Genomic DNA, 23,600 nt, shown 5'->3' on the forward strand with positions numbered 1-23,600 from the left:
TCGATGTCTCGTTCACTCTTGGCATACAGCTTGATGTCATCCATGTACAGGAGGTGGCTGACAACTGCTCCGTTCCGTAGTCGGTATCCGTAGCCAGTCTTGTTAATGATCTCACTGAGGGGGTTCAGGCCTATGCAGAACAGCAGTGGGGACAGAGCATCTCCTTGGTAGATCCCGCACTTGATGGTGACTTGTGCTATGGGCTTGGAGTTGGCCTCTAGTGTTGTACGCCACATCCCCATTGAGTTCCTGATGAAGGCTCTTAGGGTCCCATTGATCTTGTACAATTCTAGGCATTCCAGTATCCAGCTGTGGGGCATTGAGTCATAGGCCTTCTTGTAATCAACCCAGGCAGTGCACAGGTTGGTCAGTCTGGTCTTGCAGTCTCGGCTGATTGTTCTGTCTACCAGTAGCTGGTGTTTTGCGCCTCTGGTATTCTTGCCAATTCCTTTCTGTGTCCCGCTCATGTATTGACCCATGTGCCTGTTCATCTTAGCCGATATGATGCCTGACAGGAGCTTCCATGTAGTACTGAGGCAGGTTATTGGTCGGTAGTTGGAGGGGACCGGTCCCTTCTTGGGGTCCTTGGGGATCAGGACCGTCCGGCCTTCAGTTAGCCATTCCGGGTGTCTCTTGTTAACTAGCAGCTGGTTCATTTGTGCTGCCAGACGCTCGTGGAGTGCAGTCAGCTTCTTCAGCCAGTAGGCGTGAACCATGTCGGGCCCTGGTGCTGTCCAACTCTTCATACTGGAGACCCTTTCTTGGATATCTGCCACTGTGATGGTTACTGGACCCTGTTCAGGGAGGTCGCTGTGGTCTGCCCTCAGATCCTCTAGCCACTGAGCATTGCCGTTATGGGTTGCATCCTTCTCCCATATGCTCTTCCAGTATTGCTCCGTCTCCAGCCTTGGTGGTGCTGTTCTCTTATTGTTCCCTTGCCACTGAGAGTACACCTTTGCTGGTTCTGTGGAGAACAGCTGGTTTATTCTCCTGCCTTCTATCTCTCTGGTGTACCTCCTCAAGCGGCTGGCCAAGGCTGTGAGTCTTTGCTTGGCAGTTTCCAAGGCCTCAGGTATGGACAGCTTGCTGTATTTCTTATGCACCTTCTTTGTCGCACCTTTCTGCAACTCCGTTAGTTGGCTAACCTCCCTCCGTGCTACTTTGATCTTGCCCTCTAGCCTCCTTCTCCATGGAGGGTACTGCCCCTTGTGGCTGTTCAACTTGTAGCCAAGCATCTCACTGATCACTGCTGCCGTATTGTAGATCAGCTTGTTAGTGTCGGTAATCGTGGTTGTAGGTATTGTCCGTAGTGCTGCATTAACATCATCTAGCAGACCTTCTGAGGGTACTTCACGTAATCTTGGTAAGCGGCTATAGGGGATCCAGGTTTCAAGCTTGGCCATGATCCTATTTTTCAGGTCAGTTCCTCTCGCACTCAATGATCCTTCTCCTATCGCACTTGGGGCTATGTACCCAATCTCGGGTGGGGGTGATGATATCTCCCCCCTGACCTGGCGTCCTAACTCCTCCTTGCCGTAGCATTTGTGTTGTACCTCGTCAATCTCTAGCTGTGAGAGCAGTCCCTTCTTTCGAATGTTGGAACACTGAGCTACTAGTTGTTTCGCCGTCAGTGTGGATGTTGGGTATCGAAGAATCCATAGGTCCCTCATCCTATTCATGTAGCCCCTTCCGCCGGGGTTACTTGCGTAGTAGCATTCCAACAACGCCCTGTCTTCGTCTCTTGCCCACCGATGCCTTCTTGTATATATATATATATATATATATATATATATATAAAATATTTATCGTATTAGCTCCTCGTTTTTTTTTTTTGTTTTTGTTTGTTTGTTTGTTTTAATAAAAGGCCATCATCATGTAATCACTGTAACAAAATAAAATGAAATAAAATTTATTTTGATGATATAATTTAATTTAATTAAGTATACCTGTTGAATAAATATGGTTCTGCATGGACTTGTCCCACATCTTTTAAATGAATTTATTAATCAATAGTGTTAATAAACGAGGGAGACCAACTGGACAATCGCCGTTTCTTCGCTTGACCCCAGTGGCTGTCGTTCGCTCCCCCGTAACACTGTGTGGAATTAAAGAAATTATTTTACAGCTACAATATATCCTGCAGCATTAACATTGCATTAACAATATAATCTAGAGTATTGACATTGCATTAAGATGGTTATTAAGGAAAGGTCATAAGCCGCGTTCAGCGCGATGTCCGGGCGATCTATTGTGTAAGTGACTTGGAGCTATAGAAGGTTAAAACTGCATACGCGCTTACAAAACACATATAGTACATATAATCTAGAAACAGGCCTGAGAAAAGGCCTGAAACCATTCAGCAATCTGTGGCGTTTGAGTTTGCTTAGTGACAGATGACAGAAGATGTGTCAAAAGAAGTCCCTGGGGATCTTCAGGGCCTGGATTCATCGCCATATGTGGACGAAGATGCCAGTGAGGGGAACTTCGGTGTCTGCATTTATCTCTTAAAATTGACCATTGTCTTAAGACAACAATTCTGATGGCTATAGATCCAAACGGGACAAAAAAAAAAAAGAAATATTAAGGTGCTAAAACTAGGGTTGAGTAACTCTTTTCATAAAAAAAGAAAAAAAATTGACCATTGTCTGTAAAAAATGCAAATAATGTTCTTGGAAAACGCGAGAAGGGGCGTCAAACCCTGACATTATAAAAGCAATTGCTTGTGTATTTTTGGGTGGAGATCTATGCTGATTGTGTGCAGTATACATCTTCCCGCGTGTGTGTTCAAAGAAATCATTGTTTGACCAGACCCTTCGGGACCAGTGTTGTTTTGTTTTCCTCCTCAATATCTTCAAGTTCGGGACAACTGCCCTTTTATTGAGGTTACATGGATATACATAGGTTCATTCACATATGACGTATACATACACACAAAGAGTACCTTGCCTGTGCGTTGTGTAAGCGTGTGTGTGTGTGTGTGTGTGTGTGTGTGTGTGTGTGTGTGTGTGTGTGAGAGAGAGAGAGAGAGAGAGAGAGAGAGAGAGAGAGAGAGAGAGACCCCATAAACAACTTCCCTAAACCTGCTGGTCTGGAAGTCCAGCAGTTCATCTAAACAAAAGGCACTAGGAGTAAAACAGATATAGATGTGTTTGCTATACTATATATCAGCAAGAAAAGATACAACCTCTTCCCATGACCCTAAGATTGTGAGTGTGCATGCCAGAACACTCTGGAATGCACACGAAGTCTTTGCAGACTCCTAAGGATCACACATCCTATCACTACACAATCGATTATACACCTCTAAGCATATATGGTTAAATATTTCTAAGCATAAATGACAATCAACAATATAAACCTGACAGATGCATTATCTGGATAAACTGTGCTTTAAGCAAAGGGAATTAAATGATGGAATAATTTACCAAAGACAGTGGAGAAGCAGCTGATCATGAAAAATACAGTGATCATGTGCATATAGTATGTGGGGCTGCAAATTTACTAACTGATTCAACAAGCTGTATTAAAAATGAAACTGTGTGAATATTTCATTTTCATTTCATTTAGAAATACTATGTATTTTGAAATCATGAAGTTTACAGGGAAACAAAAAAAATGAGTAGCAGGTTGGCGTGGTTTATGGCAACGGTAACCTAATGGATCATAATCTTTATATCTTGTAAGTGATAGAAGATTGATTCATTTATGTTTCTTGGCTCACCAACTCATTGTGAAATTTGACACACCCTGCTCTTGTAGATGTGAATATAACTGTGATATAAAAATTAGAGTATAAAAGTTAATCTCACTTTCAGTTCGTGTGTGTGGTACGTACAGCATACTTCTGCAGGATTGAGTTACCAACTGATTTTATGCAACAGCAGTGGGAGTCATATTTTTTTAATATGTTCAGCTCAGTTCAATTTAATTTAATTAAAAAAGCAAAGAGATTAAAAGATTTACATCGAAACTTGGGGGGTTCAACTAATAGTTTGTTGGCTTTGCTTAGGATAACATTTGACACAAACTTTCCTATATAGCCCATGTTTATTTTTTTATATGTTAATTAGTTTGTTTTTGTGTTTTACATACAAGAGTATGAACGATTATCTGTCCTCCTGCAACCCAGATGAGGATAAGTGTAAGAGGATGGGTGGAGAAGTATATTTTGGCATCAGTTTTTTCTGGTTTCCAAAAGATCCTGTCAGACCACTTCCAGGTGTCTTGAACAGCTTGATCGATACACTGTGGCTGTTGCATTCTTTATAACCTCTTTATTTTCCTCGATATTTTTAACACTGACAAAGTCTGTGTGATATTGCCTGCAGTGGCTCTAAGAATTATTTCACCATGATGTAGCGTAGGGCTAGCATACAGGGTTTAGTGTTTTCTCCCATAGTTGTTAATTGGAAGAACATTTTTTTAGATTTTGCATGCGAGTCACATTTTAAGCATGTAAAAGCCTCAAGCTGCTACAAATGTCAGAGTACCAATTCTCAAACCCTTCTTATTCCATCCACACAGTCGCTGACCCCTTGGTTGTTACTGCAGCTGTAAATGGCAATTTCTCCAATGTCCTCATACCACATCCACCAGTCAGTCGTTAATTTCTCTCAGCTATTACCCACATAGCAAAATTCATATCGTCCAGATTTGGCCCACACGATGTGCTTACACATGGCCCACATACCGCAAAGAATGACCTCTTGTTTGCCAGAGGTGCACAAGCACAAGACCAGTTACAAACACACTGGTGGTCCTGTGCTGGCCCATGTGTGGATTACCTCTGAAAACCAATCATCATGTGTTCTAAAATGCACTTATAAGACTTGTCAAAATATTGAAAGATTTTAAAAGTGGTTGAAAATAAAGCAAAAGGTTTACAGTTTTATAATCCATGAATGCAACCGCCAAAGAAAGAGTGGGTAAATAGCATCAGCTTCTTTATATAAACACTGAGCAATGTGTTGCACCATAATTATAAAATTAAGTATGTCTTATTGAATTAAAGACAAAAAAAGACGATAACATTTCAATTATGTGTAAAGATTTTTTAATATTAAGCAAGTTATTTCAAGTGCCTTATGTTTGGCATGTGGAAGTATCACCATCATCAGGGAAGTCTAAGAAACACTTCTGAGATAAAAAAAAAAAAAAAAAAAAAAAAAAATTTAAATAGTGCTATTTCTTTTTAGAAGACAATAGCGAGTGTAGGGGATCGGATGGGGGATCAGAATCAAAAATCAATACCAAATCAAAACAAATGTGAATCACAAGTTGAAAATTCAGAAAAAATACTTTATTGTGGACATACAAGTGGCTGCCTGTAGCATTATAGAGGCCACATGTTTTTGTTTCTCTCCAGTGATAGGAATGGAGAGAGAAAGCTCATTTTCCTGCATTTTTAAAGCTCATCCTTATTCAATATTATGTTGTATAAGTACTATTCCCACCTATAGTTCCCACCTAGATTCAATGAGGTGAGACATGATCTTTAACCTACTAAGACCTGAACTCTTCCACGGTATGCATTTTTAATTTCTCTTTGATATTTGGGCTGATTGGGACCCGATGAATGTAAAAACAAATAATCACCAGATTTTCTTTGTTTCTTTTACCCAATTTTTGTTTCTAAGAAAAATGAGAGCCACATATGAGGATATTCGTTTAAAATTTTGATAGAACAGTAGCGGTATAATGTCCTCGTAAGTGGATATCAGGCCCTTGTAGAGCAAAATTGAGTATTTTGGTTTAAAGAACCCAAAATGTGACGTCCACATAGAAGGTTAAACAATCCATCCATCAGCACTACAGTAAAACAACATGGGTACTTCTGCAGTCAGCATCCTGGAAAGAGAAAAACATATTTAACTTGTTTTTGCTTTTAAACTATATTTCTTTCCACAAAATGACTTGTATGTTTCAAATGAAAACTAGTTGAATTGATGCATGATATATACAGTCTGCAGTGAGCATCTCATCCCCGTCTTCTCCGTGGTTTGTAGCTAACGCTGAAAGACACTGCCATTTTTATCACTTTGCCAGCTGAGTTTGAAATCAGCCACCCCTTGATCTCTCAGGATGGTCTCCAACTTAAAAATAAAAGACATTATAGAAGAAAATAGCTGTTTGTGTAACAAACAGGTAATAATCACGACTAAATGTTTTTAAATCATGTTAAATGTGAAATTTCTTTTTGTTTTAGAACAAAATAAAGAACTTTTGCTTACTTTTATAATTTTTTTTGTACCTAATTCTTAGTAAAGAGACCAGGAACCTTGAATCTACACTTGTACCTTCATTAGGAGTTGACTGGAGGCAGTGGAGTCCATGAGATCCACATCAGACTTCACCTTCATCCTTATGACCATCTTTTTTACTTTGGCATCTGTAGAAGACAAATACAGAACTACATCAGTTATTATTGTGATTTTTATTATTTTTTTAACCCATGTTCTGAAGCTTGAATGAACACAACAGTTGTATCACATTTTTCTAGGAACTGATTTATTACTTGTGTATTTCAGGAACTTACCTCCTTGACAGATAAATGTTGCTTTCTGGTTACAGTCAGCTGGTATCCAGCGTCTCGTCTGTGATCCTTCCACAGAAGCACAGTTTCCACTATAACTTCCGCCTCTTTTCCAGTACCTGAAGGAGGTCTTTGTTCCATCTGACCAAGCCCAGGAGTCTTTAAACAGACCGAACCACACTCTGTTGGTAACTGCAGCAATCGCTGCATTTTCCTTGTCTGTAAGCACACATGCCAGATCAGTGTGCTTCTGCCTGCACAGATCTTGACTGTTTGGCCAGGTTTGTCCCTGTGTGTAAACCACATACTTCTTGCTGCCATCCTGCTGAACTAGAGGCACACATAGAGAAATGAATAAAAGAGAGTTAGTCTTGTATCTTCAGCCAAGAAAAATAGTCAGGTAGGAGATTTAGAGCCAAATTACTAACAGCAGAGCCATGATGTTTCTGGTCATAAACACTTACACAATTTTAAGGTAAACATTTTACCTTAAAATTTAAAGCGGCTTTAAACAGCCAACTGTTTTATGATATGTCACTATATAAACAAAACTGAATGTAACTGCAGTACGACGTCAGCTTGAACTGTGTTATCTTGGTCACTAAATCACTTGCTCCTTCATTTAGTCTGTTTATGATCCATTATTTGCTCAGCCATCGTTGGATCATGTTGGTCATTACTGTAATGACCAACATCATGCAACAATGCTTTATCTTTGGTACTTTAAAAAAAGTTCTCAACCTCATTGTATCATTAAAAATACCAGAAATGTGGTCAGGGAGCTAATAACTGGATCTTTAGAAATATCAACATTTTTAAATAACCAACATTTTATTTATTTTTATTTTTTCTACTGGAATTCATCCTAAAGTTCAGTCAAAGGAGCTGTGATGAGCCTGAGGAGAAAATACAAACCTACCCAGAGAATAACCAAAGTTGGTGGCATATATTACATCCTTTTGGTAACATAGTTGTTGTACAAATGTTTATTCAAGCCAAAATATTGAGTTCTCATAATCTCATCACTAAAATGACTATAAATGAGAGAGGTGTGGAGGGACATGAAGACCATCACTGGATTCAGGCCAACCAACAGCAGGGGAGCTGAGGGAGGTGAGAATAGAGCCGACGAGTTGAATCTGTTTTTCAATAGATTCGACACCACAGTGTCTGCTCCTACCCCCACAACCTCACCTGCAGTCAGCCTGGAATCCAGAGCCACACCACTGTGCCAGCCTCTCTCTTCACATGTTGCCTCCTGTGAGATTCCTGACACCCCTCCCCCACCCATCACCTTCACTCAATACCAGGTTGAGATGCAAATGAGGAGACTTCACTCAGGCAAGTCTGCTGGACCAGACGGAGTGAGTCCCCTTGTCCTCAAGGCCTGTGCCCCCCAGCTGTGTGGAGTCTTTCATAAACTGTTTATGCTGAGTCTGAGTCTGCAGAGGGTCCCGGTGATGTGGAAGACATCATGCCTCGTCCCTGTACCAAAGACGCCTCGTCCCAGTGGCCCCCAGGATTACAGGCCCGTGGCACTGACCTCCCACATCATGAAGACCCTGGAAAGGCTCATCCTGGACCAGCTGCGACCCATAGTAAGACCACATCTGGATCCCCTTCAGTTCGCTTATCAGCCTCGTCTCGGAACAGAGGACGCCATCATCTACCTGCTCAATCGTGTCTACACCCATCTGGACCAGCCGGCGAGCACTGTGAGGGTCATGTTTTTTGACTTTTCCAGTGCTTTCAACACCATCAGGCCGACCCTCCTGGGTGATAAGTTAGCAGCGATGCAGGTGGATGCTTCTCTGGTGTCCTGGATTGTTGATTACCTGACAGGAAGACCACAATATGTACGTCTCCCACAGTGTGTGTCTGACAAGGTGATTAGCAACACAGGGGCACCACAGGGGACTGTCCTCTCCCCCTTCCTCTTCACCCTCTACACCACAGACTTCAGCCACTGCACAGAGACCTGCCATCTTCAGAAGTTTTCTGATGACTCTGCGGTGGTTGGATGCATCAGCAGGGATGATGAGACAGAGTACCGGGCTGTGGTCGACTCCTTTGTCACGTGGTGTGAGCAGAATCATCTGCAGCTCAACGTGGCAAAGACCAAGGAACTGATCGTGGACTTCAGGAAGACCAGGAAACACTTGACCCCTGTTTCAATCCAGGGGGTCAGTGTTGACATTGTGGAGGACTATAAATACCTTGGAGTTCACATTGACAATAAACTGGACTGGGCTAAAAACACCACAGCACTTTACAGGAAGGGCCAGAGTCGTCTCTATTTTTTGAGGCGACTGAGGTCCTTCAACATCTGCCAGAAAATGCTGAGGATTTTCTATGAGTCTGTTGTGGCCAGTGCGATCCTCTATGCTGTTGCATGCTGGGGGAGCAGGCTGAGGGTCGCAGATGCCAACAGACTTAATAAACTGATCCGTAAGGCCAGCAATGTTGTGGGGATGGAGCTGGACTCCCTCAAGGTGGTGTCGGAGAGGCGGATGCTGTCCAAGATAAAGACAATGTTGGATAACACCTCCCACCCACTCCATGACATGCTGGTCAGTCACAGGAGCACGTTCAGTGAGAGACTGAGATTACCGAAAAGCACCACTGAACGACACAGGAAATCTTTCCTGCCTGTGGCCAGCTCCCTGTACAACGCATCCACTTAACACACTGTTTGCTGCTACAACTACACATGTTTCTTTTCCAAATATTTATTTATAAGTGACTTATGTATGTATGTATGTATATATATGTATATATTGTACTATTCTTAGTTAGCGTATTGTCTGTCTTGTCTTAATGTTGGTTTAAAATGGAGCACTGTAACAAAAAATAATTTCCCCCAGGGATCAATAAAGTATTCTGATTCTGATTCTGATTCTGATGATCATTGTGTGTGCTACTCACCTGATTACTGTTTGTTTTTGTTTTTAGATAGAACTAATAATAATAATTACTAATAAAACTAATATAGATTAAATTTATCATCATCAATAAATATTTCATATTAAAATTATTAGACAGATCAAAAGTAGCAAAAGTAGCATGCACTCTTAAGTCCAGAAAGTTAATTTTAATCACTCTCAAAAGTGTGATTGCAATTTACTCACTTTCATAACACACATAAGCTTTGGTTACGTCACATGACTCATCATTCCAGAAGCTGTTATCATACATCTCTCCACACGACTCTATGCCGCCATAGTTGTCTGGCTGACCAGAGCTCCATTTGGTGAAGCTCGCCATGCCGCTCCCATCAGACCACAGCCACCTGTTGTTCTTTCCGTTGTAAAGTCCGATCCATGTGGCGGTCGCTTGACTGTCCAGTGTACTGACCAGCTGATTTTCTTCATCCATGTTGTTTATGGTTGCCAGGTCAGTGTATTTTATTTTGCAGAACCTCTGAGCCTCATACCAAGTCAGGGTTTCATTGATGAAGTGATACTGCACTAAAACACAAGATTATCCAGTCTTACACACAGACGCCAAGAAATAATTCTCAGTTTGTTCCAATGTTGTTTAAAAATTTTAGAGAGACAATGGTGTGCCAATGCAGCTTTAAGAGATGACGATAATTATTGAGTAAATGTTTGCCACGATCATAACTAAAGTCTGTGTGTGTGTGTGTATGCATACTGACCAGTGTGCTTATTTACCTGTTTTACTGGACCCTGTCGAAACCAGTGCCATCCTGGTGGTAGTCATGAAAAGCATTACAAAAATTCCTGCAGCCAAAACATGCAGAATAATAACAAGCAGTCATCCATTGAATGTTGTGATCATAGTATGTTGTACTATAACGTTACAGAAGCAGTAGAAGCTGGCTAAATAATTTTAAAAGCAAAATCTGTAAACTTTCATCCCAATATTAATGACACCAATTAAATGGAAAACTTTAACGTTTCCATAGAAATGATAGAAGCAGAGATTATATTTATCTATAACTATAGTTATGGTGTTAAGGCTTTAAAAACCTTGGTATTATCCTTATTGTCCTATTATTCTTTTGTCTACTCATGTCTGTTTGTTTGTTTCCCAGGTTGTTTCTCAAGATCATATTTTGACAGGATACTTTTATCAGTCAAAAAATATATACAAATGGAAATTGATTCATTTATTGATTCTTGAATATTGCAGTGTACTTTTTGCTTGCATCAGAAAACAAAGCTTAATTATTCTTATTCAGTTTCTTTGACACGTTGGGCCCACTTTGCAAATTAGCCAGTGCTGGGTGTTAAATCTCTCTGTTGTCACTTGGCTCTTCCTGTTCTCACAAGATGCTTCCCAGTTTACAACATTATAATAGGTAGCAGTAATGGGCTTTTAAAACTAGATGCACAGAGAGGATTCAAAATAGTTTACATTGATTTATTTCATAGTTAATCTTATGATCTTTGATATTATTTATTTATTGAATTCATAAAAAAGATTTTGTTTTCACAAAATGTCTTCTTCATATTCATGATTTTGTGTATTAAGATGAATTAGTCTGGAAACAAGAAACACAAAAGAACACCTTTTTTAAATACACCTATTGACAATTTGAAATAAAGATATAGATTTTGCCTTTACTAATTTATATTTAAAAGAATTATACACAGAGTTAAACAAGTGTCTGATATTGTCCACTACATCTGATATATTTTATCTATGCACCTTCTGTAGATCTGAAGGTGCATTTACTTGTACAGTGTGCAAAGCAGTTTTGGAGAAATTGAAATGTATTTGGTTAAAGATGCATCACAAAAGATTTAAAGAACCACTGACAGTCATCAGGTAAGTGGAATATAAGAAATTAAGAAAATTATTAAGATAAAATGTTACTATTTGGTTGAGGGTAATTATACACTAAAATCACACTAACACAAATTTGTTAAGTCATTCAGAAAGAAAAGCAAATCAGTGTCATATAATCACAGGATTCCTAAAACTGCTATAAAAAGTTGACAGAAACGATGCTTAGACTACCTATAATGCAACAAAAGTCAGCTCATGTAAAATGCTTTTAAAATGTATATATGTGTATATATACACATTCATAACTTGTATGTAAGTCCTTTGACAAACTAAGTACACCCCATGATTTAATAACGTTGTCTGGAACTAATACAGCATCGTTCTAATTGATTTACATCTTTTCTACAAAACAACAAAAGAAACCCCAAGACGTCATGTGCAAAAGAAGACGTCACACACAACGTGCTCTGTTTATCGAAGTAAAAATGGCGGCTAAGATGGTACATTGCTCCCATCCTGGGTTTGTTTTTGCGCTTGTTGACCGTTATAGCGCTGGTGGAGCTGGTTAGTTGTACTGAACATGTGTCATGCGTGTGCGTGAATGATAAGTGCCTTGTATTTGTTCTATGGCTGTAACTCATCCTATACTCGCCCATGTATGCCGTGTGATACTTATATAGAGTTTGCCAGTGGTTTGTGTCGCCACGAGACACTGTGGTTACTCATGTTGATTTGACCAAAATGGCGCCACCCTTGTGGTTGAGCTGCTCAAAGTAAAGATGGAGTCCATCCCTGTGCAGCAGCCCATTTGTGTCCACCAGGGGGTGGTGTTTAGTCATTTCTGAATTAGATTTTTCTGTTCAACCCTTTCTGTATTATTTAGACCAGTTTGGTTGACTTTAATTGTTTTCTAATTGTAATTTCCGTTATTTTACAGAACCACACATACATATACCCACACAAATTCACTTCTGAAGATGTTTTGGATTAAAGGAACCCAAATTATCATTGCTGTGGACCCTCTCTTTCATCATATAAGTCACCTGTGCCTTCTGACCGAGGATAGGAATATCCTGCTGTAATTTGCCAGTTTATTAAGCACACACATGTCCAGTTCACTGCTCTTTAGGAAAACTTTTGCACATACTTGCATAGATACTTTCAATAAAAACTCATATTTTATTGATTATGTATAAAACATTATAATTATTTTTAATTATAAAATATGATATATAAATCTTTATAGGGTGTTTGTTTTGTTAAGTGTGGACACACACTGAAAGGTTATGAGGAGGACGTGGCTTATCAGCAGCTGGGTATGATAAGGGCTGTCAATTGCTAATTAAAAGGGCTTCTTTTTTTGCTGCTGGTAGAAGCTGGTAGAGTGCTCTTGAGCTGGCATTTTATATCAATAAAATAAAATTTTGATCAATAAAAAATAACAAACTTGGGCTGTACAGAATCCAGTCACTAGCTGCAGTTATTGGAGCCTTGGTACTCAAATGGCGATTCGTTCCACTCCCTCAGAAACCTGTCATTCTTAATTTGCCCTGCTTGGTTTCATTAAACTTGAGTGTCTGCTGTCGTGTGATATCCAGTAGAGTCATCAACACATTATACTTTTGAAAGACTCAGTCTTAGAGGCCCATCGGGGTGTCCTCAGTTACCTGTTGAATGTGACACAGTCATCACCTCTGCAGTCCTGGTCTTGGTCGTCAAAAGCACAAAGAACATTCCTGCAATTCACAGAAAGAATTTGAATATGGCTGACGTCAACTGTGGGAATTTCTTTGAATGGAAAATTATCCTTATTTGTTTAGTCTCAAAGCCTACCAGGCAGAGAAATGTTGTCATATATTGCACCTAATATATTTACAAAAAATATTAACTATGAATGAATTCACAAAATACATGGTAATTTATTATTTGGTAATCAAATGTTTACAAAAGCACCATAAAAATAATGAAGCCATTGAGCTTCAGTAAATTTCATTTTACGCTAACAGTTTACTGTATACAAAGACAGAATACAGTGGGGCAAAAAAGTATTTAGTCAGCCACCGATTGTGCAAGTTCCCCCACTTAAAATGATGACAGAGGTCAGTAATTTGCACCAGAGGTACACTTCAACTGTGAGAGACAGAATGTGAAAAAAAAATCCATGAATCCACATGGTAGGATTTGTAAAGAATTTATTCGTAAATCAGGGTGGAAAATAAGTATTTGGTCACCTCAAACAAGGAAAATCTCTGGCTCTCACAGACCTGTAACGTCTTCTGTAAGAAGCTTTTCTGTCCCCCACTCGTTACCTGTATGAATGGCACCTGTTTGAACTCATCATCTGTATAAAAGACACCTGTCCACAGCCTCAAACAGTCAGACTCCAAACTCCGCCATGGCCAAGACCAAAGAGCTTTCGAAGGACACCAGGAAAAGTATTGTAGACCTGCACCAGACTGGGAAGAGTGAATCTACAATAGGCAAGCAGCTTGGTGTGAAAAAATCAACTGTGGGAGCAATCATCAGAAAATGGAAGACATACAAGACTACTGATAATCTCCCTCGATCTGGGGCTCCACACAAGATCTCATCCCGTGGGGTCAAAATGATCATGAGAACGGTGAGCAAAGATCCCAGAACCACACGGGGGGACCTGGTGAATGACCTGCAGAGAGCTGGGACCAAAATAACAAAGGTCACCATCAGTAACACACTACAACGGCAGGGAATCAAATCCCGCAGTGCCAGACGTGTTCCGCTGCTGAAGCCAGTGCATGTCCAGGCCCGTCTGAAGTTTGCCAGAGAGCACATGGATGATACAGCAGAGGATTGGGAGAATGTCATGTGGTCAGATGAAACCAAAGTAGAACTTTTTGGTATAAACTCAACTCGGCGTGTTTGGAGGAAGAAGAATACTGAGTTGCATCCCAAGAACACCATACCTACTGTGAAGCATGGGGGTGGAAACATCATGCTATGGGGCTGTTTTTCTGCCAAGGGGACAGGACGACTGATCCGAGTTAAGGACAGAATGAATGGGGCCATGTATCGTGAGATTTTGAGCCAAAACCTCCTTCCATCAGTGAGAACTTTGAAGATAAAACGAGGCTGGGTCTTCCAACATGACAATGATCCAAAACACACCGCCCGGGCAACAAAGGAGTGGCTCCGTAAGAAGCATTTGAAAGTCCTGGAGTGGCCTAGCCAGTCTCCAGACCTCAACCCCATAGAAAATCTGTGGCAGGAGTTGAAAGTCCGTGTTGCTCGGCGACAGCCCCAAAACATCACTGCTCTCGAGAAGATCTGCATGGAGGAATGGGCCAAAATACCAGCTACTGTGTGTGCAAACCTGGTAAAGACCTATAGTAAACGTTTGACCTCTGTTATTGCCAACAAAGGTTATGTTACAAAGTATTGAGTTGTATTTTTGTTATTGACCAAATACTTATTTTCCACCCTGATTTACGAATAAATTCTTTACAAATCCTACCATGTGGATTAATGGATTTTTTTTTTCACATTCTGTCTCTCACAGTTGAAGTGTACCTCTGGTGCAAATTACTGACCTCTGTCATCATTTTAGGTGGGGGAACTTGCACAATCGGTGGCTGACTAAATACTTTTTTGCCCCACTGTATCTAAACTCAGCTATAGTATCTTTGTGTTACTGAAATGTTGTGTGAAACTACTCAGTAGTTTGCACAGCTAAAAGAAAGAGTGGTGTGCTCGGCCATGCAGCATTCGCTCTGAACTTCCCGACCTGCTGTCTGTCTACACTAAGTGGTACAAGACTAAAGCCAGAAAGATTATGATGGACCTCTCCCATCTCAACAATGGACTCTACTCACTGTTGAGGTCTGGGATGCACTTCTGCTCTCTTAAGGCCAAAACAGGAAGAATGAGGAGGAGCTTCTGCCCCCAGGCTATTCAGGCCCTGAACCAGGTGTAGTCTGGACTCTCATACATCACATCACCGCATGCACACTGTTTATTTTCACATTCTCTTTTTATCTTATAATTTACCTTTAATCCTTAGTTTAGTCTTTACGTCTTAGGTTAAATTCTTAATTTATTGTTTACATCTGTTAGACCTTTTTTTTAATCTATTATGCAACTCTTATTACCTCTTTCTCTGTAATTTTTTCTAACTGTAAATTTATCTATTTAATTTTTCTGTAAACTTTTTAAATGTTGAATTTGTAAATTATGCAAATTTCTTTACTGTAGTTTAATGGTCGGGCATTGCACAGCAATAAGAATTTCACTACATGTTGTACTGTGTATGATTGTGTGTGTGATTAATAAAATTTGAATTTGAACTTGATTTGAATATGTAATCAGTTCATGTCAATTCAATTTTATTCGTACAGCGCTAAATCACAACAATAGTTGCTTCAAATAGCTTTATATTGTAAGGTAGAGGCGACAATAACACACACAGAGAAGAATCCAACAATCAAAATGATGACAAAACTTATAAGCTTTAAATTTGCATTTTATCAAGTGTCACTGAGCTGTCCTTTCTACGACCTTTATAAATAACCTTTATTAATAAATAGAACCTCTCTTCTTGCTTTCCTTTCCTGTCTTTTCTTAAATCTCCCAGTGCACAGCAGCTTGACCTGAAGCTATCAACACACTGTGCAACACAACTGCACACAAACAGTTTGTGTGTTTGCTGATGAATTTTTTTGGAAATGTTGATTACCTGACACTTATAAAAGGGTCACTCCATTTATAGATTTAAAATTTACAGATACCAGCACTCCTTCCAGCCTACTTTGAGTCGCAAGTATAAACGTTATAAAAGAACCTAAAGTAACGACTTGAAAACACAGGAAGTAAAAAATACAGATATTTGTTTAAAAATGTAGCGAGTAAAAGTAAAAAGTTGTCAGAAAAATAAATACTCAAATAAAGTACAGGTACCTGAAAATTGTACAGTTTTAAATAATCCATCCATCCATTCGCTTCCGCTTTTCAGGGTCGCGGGGGGCGCTGGAGCCTATCCCAGCTGTCATAGGGCGAGAGGCGGGGTACACGATCGGGGTACTGCCCCTTGTCGCTGTTCAACTTGTAGCCAAGCATCTCACTGATCACTGTTGCCGTATTGTAGATCAGCTTGTTAGTGTCGGTAATCGTGGTTGTAGGTATTGCCCGTAGTGCTGCATTAACATCATCTAGCAGACCTTCTGAGGGTACTTCACGTAATCTTGGTAACCGGCTACGGGGGATCCAGGTTTCAAGCTTGGCCATGATCCTATTTTTCAGGTCAGTTCCTCTCGCACTCAACGATCCTTCTCCTATCGCACTTGGGGCTATGTACCCAACCTCGGGTGATGATATCTCCCCCCTGACCTGGCGTCCTGACTCCTCCTTGCCGTAGCATTTGTGTTGTACCTCGTCAATCTCTAGCTGTGAGAGCAGTCCCTTCTTTCGAATGTTGGAACACTGAGCTACTAGTTGTTTCGCCGTCATTGTGGATGTTGGGTATCGAAGAATCCATAGGTCCCTCATCCTATTCATGTAGCCCCTTCCGCCAGGGTTACTTGCGTAGTAGCATTCCAACAACGCCCTGTTTTCGTCTCTTGCCCACCGATGCCTTCTTGTTCCAGTAGCCCACTTTTCGTCAGGGTGCCCTGGTTCCTCAACACCTGACGCGGACCTTGTTGATCCGGGCGACGTCCGAGCCGGAATGCCTTCATATTTATCTGTCTCGCTCATGTCTGCGGTAGGCTTGCTTAGCATAGGGGGTCTAGCCTTAGGACCCTTACTGGATACAGACGCCCCAGGCAGGAATCGAACTTGCGATCCTCTGTTCCAAAGGCGTGTAGTCTAACCACTACGCTATCCAGCTGCTATATATATACATATATATATATATATGTATATATAAAAATTAAACTCTGATTCACTGACCTGAGTGTTGTTAGGTTTTAATTCAATTCAATTCAATAAAATTTTATTGATCCTGAAGGTTGACCCCTAAGGAAATTGGGTAATTGATAACTACTCCATCATAACATCTGTTTTTGGCAGCACAAAAACTTGTCTGATATTAATGTTGAACAGCTTCAAAGAAGACAGAGTCAAGGTACATTCTTTATGCCTTAGTTTAGATTGCGTATATATTGTTTCATTTGACTTTGAACTTTGACTGCACTTTAGATTATTATTTATTTTTGCATTTAAGAAAATGTTTTCTATAAAACATTTAATTTCAGTATGGAACAAAATATTGTTTTTTTCTTCTGTACTGCACTTGTGACATAAAGTAGTTTATTATTTTTATTTTATTAAGTTAATCGTACTTCATTATGACACAATATAATTTAACTTGTATGCCAAAACTACCCAACAGCCCAGAACAGCCACACATTTTCCACTTTTGACCATATTTTACAAACTATATTTATTGTTAGGAATATCAATAACTGCATTACACAACTGTGAGGTGAATTCAGTTTTCAGCCAGATCTAAGAAAAGCCACAGAAATAGTTCATAAGTACAGTGATGAGTTTAATGTTAAGTCGAAGTGATTTAACAAATATACAAATAACTCACCCACAGTCAATTGCAGATTAAAGTCATTGAAAACCCACAGAATAGAATCCATAATATGCCTCAGTTTGAATGCACAATGAAATTGTTCTATGTATTCTTTTTTATACCTAGTCGTAAAAGGCTGATGGAGTCACCCTGCTGGGTGGACAGGTGGGTGGACGGACTGTCGGTTGCCGTTTGTGAGTGTGATAACTGGAGAATGAGAAAATGTAGAATTTTCAAACATAGAAGGCTATGTATTTGGGCTTAATTTACAGCCACAGGACTTGGAAACCTTGCAGTTATTGAGTTAAGTATGAACTCCTCCAGGCCAGGTTGTATTAGGGTTAAGTTATACACAGGTGACCACACTGTAAAAGAGCAATTTGTTGACTTGAACTTAAACTGAGCATTTATCATTGTATTATTTCCAAATTCATTTTTTCCAACTCTATTTGGCTACAAAAGGGACCAAAATTAACTAAATGAGTCTTTTTGCATGACATGAGACTAAAACCATCTTACCATAATTTGGAACATGTTTACAGAGGACATAAACCAATGTGGAAGTGGACTTGAATAAGCAAATGTCTCCTTTTCCATCCAGAAGAGTTGCTCCCTTCTGAGTATGTCGGCTCACAGTCAGCTGTGTGGTCAATTCTTGAGTTCAACGTTGTTTCTGTTTGGACAACCTTTGGGGAGAGCTGCAATCAGCAAAGACTGAAGTAGTCACTTGAGTGAGTCCAGATGAAAAGAATCCACATTTTGGGATTTCCTTGCCTGAATGATTGAGCATGCATCAAGACATCCGGATTAGAGATTAGTATGGACTGAGAATACAGAAGCATTTGTGCCCCTCTCCAGATGATTTGAATGCAAGATGGAAAAACCATTTGTTTAAAGGTTGTGTGTTGGTGTGGTGACTAAACTGCAGTCACGGATGACATTCAGACTAAATTAAGACTCCTCATTTTACCAAAAGCCAATAATTTGAAACTTCAGGCATATCAATAAAATATAACAGCATATAAAAGCTTTGTGTTTATTCATGTGACAGGAAGGTGAACTTGGTTAAAATCTCTCCGTGCACATCTGCAGCTAAAATTTATACAAAGACACACATGAAGGAGATAATCCCAGTTCAGGTTTATATATTTATAAATATTTTTATTACATTTTCAAAATATATTTTTTGGATGCAGTGATTACAGTGACAGATATGCTTCCTTAATAAACCAGAATATGCAGGACAATGCAGATTCAGATGACATTATAACTGGCTAAGTAAAAACTTAAATTAGGTGTTAAAAAGATTTTCAGCTAACTGAAAAACAAATAAAAAATAATCAGATGCTAACAAAAAAATCAATAAAACACAAAAATAAATGCTTTGCTCTTTGACTTGGATGAAAACGTGACTGAAAGTGTTTGCGTTCTAATACCCAATCTATACTTACTATATCTAACACCTTACCAAGTTCCCCTGTTAATATTATTATTAGGAAGTAATACATTTAAACAACAAAATTAAATCTAAATTAACAAACCAATCTGGAAGCTACCTGACATTACACTTTATTAAAAATCAGAGCTGAAAATCAAAACAAGAACAAGAAATAATCAAAGACTAAACACGACAATAACTCTGTTTCAGACTGAATTAATTAAAGCAAATTATTACTGTTATTTTTATATTAACTGCTATTTCTCCGTTATCTACACGTGCAAACACCTATTTGCAGTTTTTTGCAGGTATGAATCCAGCTTTACTTATATTGTTTTCACAGTAAACTCAGTAAAGTAAATGTCCATAATGTAGAATGTCTGTGAAGGTTCTCAATCATCCAGGTCATCGTAGTCAAAGGAGCTTGCAAAGAAAAGCGTCTGGACTTCTTTAAGTTGCTTGAAGACGTTTCACCTCTCATCCGAGAAGCTTCTTCAGTTCTAAGGTCAAATGGTGGAGAGTCCCAGATATGGCACAACACAGAAGAGCCACCTCCACAGGACAAGACTCAGCAGTCCATCTGCATCTTAAGGATAAAGGACACTCTTTCGAGGATGCCAATGTTCACATTTTGGACAGAGAGGACAGATGGTTTGAAAGAGGAGTGAAAGAAGCCATCTATGTCCACTGTGAGCGACCATCTTTGAACAGAGGCGGGGGTTTACGACACCAACTGTCTGCCATCTATAATCAACAAAGGAGGGGGGGAACAACTAAGCTGTAGTGCCTCTTCACCTCACTGTACAATACCTTGTGCAATACTTTTTGTAAATAGTCAACAGTGCAATAGACTCAATACTTGAAATGTGCAATTCACTTGTATTTTTATTTTTTATTCCTATTTATTCTATTTATCCCCTTTGTATATTTTATTTATATTTGTCTCTGTATTTGTCTCTGTATTTATATATGTGTGTGTGTGTGTGTGTGTGTGTGTGTGTATATATATATATATATATATATATATATATATATATATATGAATAATAATAATAACTGTAACTTCGGTCGTTGCTGTGCTTCTTTTGGAAGTCGAATTTCCCAGAGGAACCCACCCGAGGGATTAATAAAGTTCTATCTTATCTTATCTTATCTTATCTTATCTTATCTTATCTTATCTTATCTTAATCCAGTTTTGAGATCCCTTCCCAGACACCTTAACGCCCACTCACATCCTGGGCCATCTGACCTCAGGAATTCGCATGATAAGGTGGGGCCAGGTTTCACAATGAACTCACCCGAAACTCTGGCGGATTGGGACCCACGCCCAGTTTCCCACCTTGGCTCAGGCGATTAGAGGATCATCAGGGGGTCTTTTTGTCCCTCTGTGGGGGGTCACTCCCACTAGGTTTATATCTGGGACTCTCCACCATTTGACATTAGAACTGAAGAAGCTTCTCGGATGAGAGGTGAAACGTCTTCAAGCAACTTAAAGAAGTCCAGACGCTTTTCTTTGCAAGCTCCTTTGACTCCATAATGTAGAGTTCACTGACGGTCACAATCATGAAATGTAGGAAAATACAGATTCAGAAAAGATTATAACTGGCTAAATAAAAAACTTTAATTAGTTATTAAGTTTTTCAGCTAATTGAAACATACATTTTATTTTAATAAAATTACTGTTATTTTCATATTAATATTTCTTTGTTATTTGCTTTACATTTACTGTTTTTCACAGTAAACCCAGTAAAGTAAATGTCCATAATAGAGTTCACTGATGGTCACTGATGGAGTTAAGGACTCCAACTTCAAAGACAACAGGACCCTGAATGGTGAAGCCCAGATAGAAAAGCGTCGTTGGCAGCGCTGGTTCAGGTGTTTGAGCTTCTGTTCTAGCTTTTATTTTCTGGTCTCCTGCACAAACACACACTTCCTGTTCTTCATGCTTCTGTGATTCTGCAGAACAATACAGCTTTATTTGGACCGGAAGAAGGATATCTCTGATTTCTGGAATGTGCCATACTTTCCCTCTGCGCCAGAGATCATTGATACGCCTCATCTTCTCCTTCCAATCAATGTTTTCATTTTGTTGATCATTTAGCTCATTGTCCACGTTCTCCTCCACTATTGCATCCAGCTTGGATTTGTGGATCCATTTGCTCAGTCCGGAGCCTTTTCCCAGAAAAAACAGTGGCAACAGGTAACGACCTCGAAGGTAGATGGCATAGCCTGTTCTCACAAACGCTTCCTTCATGAATGTGACATGCTGTTGCAGGTTGAGGTCAAATATGAGGTCAGCAGGAAGCTGTGCAGGTTCCCCAGGTTTTCTGTTTTGTTCCTCATCAGTGTCCTTGTCCTCCCAGGTTGAGTCTGCTGACTTACTGTCCTCTGTGGCCTTTTGTCCAGCTGCTTCATTGTCCTGATTTTCAGGCCAAAACAACATCAGGGACAAAAGATAAAACTCAGGTCTCCTACTTCCTTCTCCTCTTTCCAAGAATGTGTGAATGGTGTTTTTGAGTTCATTCACTGGGCTGAGGTTTGGAGAATCTGGCTTCTTGTTGCTTAAGAGGATGTTGGAGAGGATGTAGCTTTCTGCTACTTTGATATCTTCAACATTTTCCTCGTATGCAGCCTTCAGACGTTCTTGAATTGATTCTAAATCAGACACAGTTTTTTCAGGTTCCTCAAATCTAGCACGTCTTCCCTTTGACATGAAAAGACCGTGGTTCAGCAAATCAAGGAGGCCTGGAAAGCTGGTGGAGTTTGCTGCTCTTCTGTTTGTGTAGTGCTCATAACAGAGTGCAACATCCCTCCAGAAGAAATGTGGCTCCAAGCTACTAATGCCAGGTTTGGAGTAGGTTAGATACCATTCAAAAAAGTCAAACTTGTCTTCAACTTCTGTTTTTATATATGGATAAATATCTGGTAAATAAATATCTGCAGAGCGGTATTTGAGTTTATCAAAAGCTAACTTTGCCACTTGAATGCAACCAAAGAGACCTCTGTTGTTGAAGGTATCTGGCATGATTTCATCATGTATTTCATCCTCAGCTTTCCTCTCTACTTTTTTAAATGCTTGGAAGGCCTCTTGTGCCCTTCTTAAAATATCCTTACTGGCATTAATCAAGCGTTTCTTATGAACTTGTCCAAGAGTGTCAGCCATGTAAGAGGTTGCAGCTCTTGCAACTGCTATCTTGGCCCATTTTTCAGCTTGTTTTGAGTTATTTGCTTTTGTGTGATATAGACGAGAAATTGTTTGCGGGTAAACAGGGTTTGTTTGGAATTTTTGTGATGCAGATGTCAAAATAGAGACAGCGTGGTTAAACCTTTCTTTTCTCAAGATGTCTGTAATTAACCTTGAAAATTTGTCCTTGCAAGTTTTTCCCATTTCTCTCTTTATTAACATTTTTTTGATTAATTGTATTACCCATGGTTCAGTTTGAGCACCACAAAGTGAATCCATTAATTTCTTCACAGTTTTACTTCGGTTAAACCCAAAGTCATTGAGTTTCTCCACAGCTTCCCGTGCTAGCTCCTGGTCCATTGAAACACCTTCAATGGATATTTTAATGAAGGAGGTAAAAGGCTCCATTCGTTGTTCAAATGGGGGTCCTCCGTGGATTGGATCAGGTGGTCCAAGGATCTGTTGACACTGTTGCATCGGGAGGTGAAACTCAGGAACGTAAGCATTAATCAGTGCCAAGAAAGAGAACAGCTCCCTGGTTCTGGACACAGTAGGATTATCTGTGATGTCAGTCTCCAAAACGTCTGCTAAATATTGTTCCATGGCTTTAAGCTTAGACTTCAGAATAGAGAGGTTTTATGTCTTTCTTTGAATCCCACTGGACAAGTTTCTGAAGCAGAAACAGATACCTGAAGAGATGTGGATGAGACAGATGTTAAGTGTTTAATTTTTAAATATAAAATAATTACACTGTCATGTATAGTTTAACTCAGGGTTATCCAAGTCCAGGCCTCAGGGGCCGGTGTCTTGCAGGTTTTAGATATCGAACTAATCCGATGATTAGTTCATTACCAGGCCTCTGGAGAACTTCAAGAGATGATGAGGAGGTAATTTAGCCATTTGAATCAGCTGTGTTGGATCAAGGACACATCTAAAACTTGCAGGACACCGGCCCTCTGTCGGGTCGCAAATTTTGAAACCAATATGATAACCTTATCCCATTTCAGATTTGAGAGATAAACTTTATATTTCAGTTTGTGATGGTTCTGTTCTCTTTGTGATTACAGGAGCTGTCCTCAGGTTCAGACCTCAGCACCACCCAATGACAGCAGGCAGATCATCCAACATGTTCACATGTTAA

The 23,600-nt window shown here is 39.7% G+C and overlaps 2 protein-coding genes across 2 annotated transcripts; both read right to left on the bottom strand.

The window, feature by feature from the left end:
- Positions 1-6,005: 6,005 nt before the first annotated feature.
- Positions 6,006-10,282, bottom strand: LOC146579804 (macrophage mannose receptor 1-like). Its single transcript, XM_085268002.1, has 5 exons — positions 10,207-10,282; positions 9,661-9,999; positions 6,536-6,862; positions 6,297-6,388; positions 6,006-6,092 (listed from the first exon to the last, which is right to left on the bottom strand). The coding sequence occupies exons 1-5, from the start codon at positions 10,262-10,264 to the stop codon at positions 6,006-6,008; spliced, it is 903 nt and encodes a 300-aa protein (XP_085124128.1). The 5' UTR covers positions 10,265-10,282.
- Positions 10,283-21,046: 10,764 nt separating this feature from the next.
- LOC146579805 (sterile alpha motif domain-containing protein 9-like) lies at positions 21,047-23,062 on the bottom strand. Its single transcript, XM_085268003.1, has one exon. It carries the CDS (start codon positions 23,060-23,062, stop codon positions 21,047-21,049), a length of 2,016 nt encoding a protein of 671 aa, XP_085124129.1.
- Positions 23,063-23,600: the final 538 nt, after the last annotated feature.

The sequence above is a fragment of the Mchenga conophoros genome, linkage group LG3 (assembly GCF_057382185.1).
Source record: "Mchenga conophoros isolate Kocher_MC1m ecotype Shallow Benthic linkage group LG3, M_conophoros_male_GT1.1, whole genome shotgun sequence".
NCBI lineage: Eukaryota > Metazoa > Chordata > Actinopteri > Cichliformes > Cichlidae > Mchenga > Mchenga conophoros.